Source organism: Podarcis erhardii, assembly GCF_964252035.2.
Source record: "Podarcis erhardii genome assembly, chromosome: 7".
Taxonomy (NCBI): Eukaryota; Metazoa; Chordata; class Lepidosauria; order Squamata; family Lacertidae; genus Podarcis; species Podarcis erhardii.
Genome location: NC_138511.1, coordinates 56,416,781 through 56,420,320, shown reverse-complemented (window position 1 = coordinate 56,420,320; position 3,540 = coordinate 56,416,781). Strand labels below are relative to the sequence as shown.

Below are 3,540 nucleotides of genomic sequence, written 5' to 3'. Positions count from 1 at the left end.
CTACTTAGGAGTAAGCAACATTGAGTGTCATAGGATTTATTCTGAAGTATGAATACACAAGATTTTGTCCAAGAGAATTTTTCTGTCCAATCCCATCCCCTGCCCACTATAGCATACAGATAAAATAATCTGGTATTACATGCTTTTGACAGTCAGTTAAGAAACAGTCATGTGAAACCCCTTTGCTCACATGAAGTCCCAAAGTAATAGAAGCCACACAGACAAAAAGGGTTATGGCAGAATATTTTACATTTTATTTATGACTTTTAAAACCAGGATATTTAAAGTCCTGGATCTTTGTTTAGCTCCAAAAATACACCATATATAAAAACACATTGATTTCCAGGTATTCACACTTAAAAGAAGACAAACTCTTAAACATTTTTACTACCTGATACTAAGAGGATTCAGAATTGGCACTTAGGTAAAAATTCAGTGCTGTTTCTTTGGAGGAGAAGCACCAGCTGGCTAAAAGTGCTTACTGGGACTTGGGATCCTAAGTGGGGGGCACAGACAAAACAGAACCGCCTCCCCTTCACTCTCCAAAGAATGGAAACTCCGCACAGACAGAACTCGGTGCAGCTGGGACCCCAGAGCCCCACCTCTGCACCTCCAAGTCAACAACAAGCGTGGGAGACTCTCTCTTTACCTGCCTTCAGGTGGGAATCCCAGGCAGGTCATACTTGCTGGAATTACAGAAGCAACTCCAAAGTTGGCTTTCACTGTCAAGGAAGCCAGCGGGATTATTACTTTTTCTTTTCAAAGAGACAGGACACCACTAGTTCCAGCTGGTGAGATGGCAAGGATCGAAGCAATAAAATACAAAATATTAATAATAATAACATTAATAAAAAGAAGGGTCAGCAGACACCGAGGGGACCCCTTCTTGGCTTTCACAGTACAGAAGGCACAGGTGGGATGAAGGAAAGGAGGGAGAGAACTTGGGAGGGTTAGATCAGTCAATACCCGCATCCAGAGGTCCTTCAGTTTGGGGGTTTGCCACCATTAGCACACAGTGCAGGCCAAAAATGCTGCTCTTCGCTTGGGTAGGAAAGACCCCTCCCATCCCAAAGCTGCCTTCTGGGGTGACCGTTTCCCTTTGAGTCCCGAATTTCAGTCCAGGGTGGGGTTGAACAACGTGGTAATGGAGAGAAATCATGCCCCCCCTATCCTTTCCCCAACCTGCCTCTCAGCCTTGTTAAGGTGGAGGTGGAGGGGGAATTCTTTTTGAAAAGTAGCAGCAGCAGAATCCCCCATTGCACACTGCTTCCCTCCTCACCCCGAGAGACTCCCCAACCCCCGAAGCATCAACAGGCGCGTCAGTAAAACGTCTCTGCTCCTTCCATTCCGCCACAAACTCGCTCCAGTCCGATTTCTGGAAGCTTGAGAGACCGCCGAGTTTGCACCAGGCAGCCCAGGATCTGCCAGGCACTGACATTCCGGGGCGGCGGGGGCGCACCCGATTTCAAAACACCACCTGGCAAGTCCTGGGAAGAGTTCAGATTTCAGGAGAAAGACCCTACCAGGCTGTTGTCGGGGTCCTCCTCCCCGTCTAAGGTACAAAAGTCCCTGCGCATTTGGCTCTGCACCCTGCAAATGGGGCCAGACTGAGGGATTTTTTATTATTATTTTAGTCCCAACGTAAAGGGATTGATTTTCTCACGCGCCCCCGGTGTGCGCCCCGGCACCTACTTGCGGGCAAGAAGGGCTCCCACCATAGTCTGCGCGCCGCAGCTTCCCCGGGCGAGCGCTTCAGAGCCCTCGCTGCTGGCAAGAAACAGAGAGAGAGAGAAGCTAGGAGAGAGCACTAGCAAGCAGCCCTTCTCGGCGGCGCGGGTCGGAGTCCGGCTCCGTCGGGGCGCGCGCTCAGGCGCAGCTGCCCATGGCCTTGACAAGCGAGCTCTCGGGCAGCTGTCGGAAGATGCCGCGCAGGGTCTCCAGCTCTCGGCTGAGCTGCTCGACGCGCTTGCGGAGCCGCTCGTTGTCGTTGCTCAGCTCCAGCACCTTCTGCTGCGTCTCGGCGTTGCGCTGCTTGGCTTTGTCGCGGCTCTTGCGCACGGCGATGTTGTTGCGCTCGCGGCGCACGCGGTACTCGCTGCTGCTCTTGTCCAGCAGCTTCTTGGACTTGCCCGACGACGCCGCGGACCCGCCGCCCGCCGCGTGGAGCCGGTGGTGCGCGTGGTGCGGGTGGTGGGCTCCGCCGTGTGGGCTGGGCGCCGGCGTGGGGGGCGGCGTGGGCTGCCCGCCGGGCTGCAAATGCACCGTGGTCTGGGCGCAGTGCGCCACCTGGTACTGGAGGTGGCTGCAGTTGGGCCCGGCCGGCGGCGGGTAGAGGGCGGCCAGCGCCGCCGCCTCGTCGTCCTCGTGGGGCTCCTGCTTGATGAGCAGCGGGCGCAGGCCGTGCAGGGCCGGACCCCCGGCCAGGCGCTCGTAGGGCGCGCCGGCCTCCAGCTTGTCCGCGTAGCCGTAGAGCGGGCCGCCTTGCGGGAAGCCGGCGCCCGGCATCGCGGCTCCGACGCCGTACTCCAGGCCGGCCTTGGCGGCGCGCTCCTGCTTGTTGTGCTGGAAGAGGTCGGCCAGGAACTCGTCGTTGAAGGCGCCCGGGTCGATGTAGGCGCTCAGGTCGATGGAGTTCTCGTGCTCGCAGATGTCGGGCAGCTCCGAGGCCGGGTAGCCGTAGGCGCCGGCGGCGGGCAGGTGCGGGTGCGCCCCGGCGGGCGAAGCGGGCTGGTGGCGCTGCTGCTGCTGCTGCTGCTGCTGCGCGGGCTGCAGGGCGTGCGGCTGGAGGGCGCTGCTCTGGGGGGGCCGCGAGTCCGCCTCGTAGAAGTTGCCCGACTCCATGGAGTAGCTAAAGCGGGCCGCCGCGGCGCATGGTGGGGGACCCGCTGGCTCCAGGCTGAGGCTGCACAGGCTCTGCCGCTTGCACGGATGAGTCTTTCCTACTCCCTTCGGCTCTCGGCTTGCTCCCGGGCTGCCTCCTCCAGCCCTCGGCCTCCTATTTATACCCCCCGCTTCGCAGGCAGAGCCGGGCATCGCCCTCTAGTGTCCAACCTCCTGGGAACTTTGACCGGCCTCGCCTCCTTTCGGCGGAGCTCGGATCCCCGACGGGGCCTCCCCGGCTGCCCTGCCTGCCTGCCTGCTTGCCCGCCCACCGCCTCCTCCTCCGGGCTGCCTGCCTGGACGGGACGGACGCCAGCGCCCTGCAGAGGGACGCGCACCTGCCTGCCTGCCTCTGAGGACCCAGGAGCGGCTTCATAATGCACATCGGAGCCGGATCGTTTGCATCCTCCCACCCCACGTAACACACATACACACGTTAATCGCAACACGGTTCCTGCCCCTTTCGTGTCAGTTGTACGCTGCAGCACACAACTGCGTGAAATGGATTTTTGGAGCCTAACTACTACACTAAACGCGTGTTAACTAAGCGCCGCCCCCAGCACGTTCTCAGTATATCAGTTCATTCTGAGAAGCACCTTTGAGGAGAAGGAATTTAAATAAGAGAAGCAGTCCGCTTGTGTTGGGAGACCGCGGGCGCGA

The 3,540-nt window shown here is 58.5% G+C and overlaps 1 protein-coding gene across 1 annotated transcript; it reads right to left on the bottom strand.

Annotated features, from left to right (window-relative positions):
- Positions 1–231: 231 nt before the first annotated feature.
- On the bottom strand, positions 232–3,135 carry CEBPA (CCAAT enhancer binding protein alpha). The gene has a single exon (XM_081872207.1). The coding sequence runs from the start codon at positions 3,031–3,033 to the stop codon at positions 1,867–1,869; it is 1,167 nt and encodes a 388-aa protein (XP_081728333.1). The 5' UTR covers positions 3,034–3,135; the 3' UTR covers positions 232–1,866.
- Between the last annotated feature and the right edge of the window lie 405 nt (positions 3,136–3,540).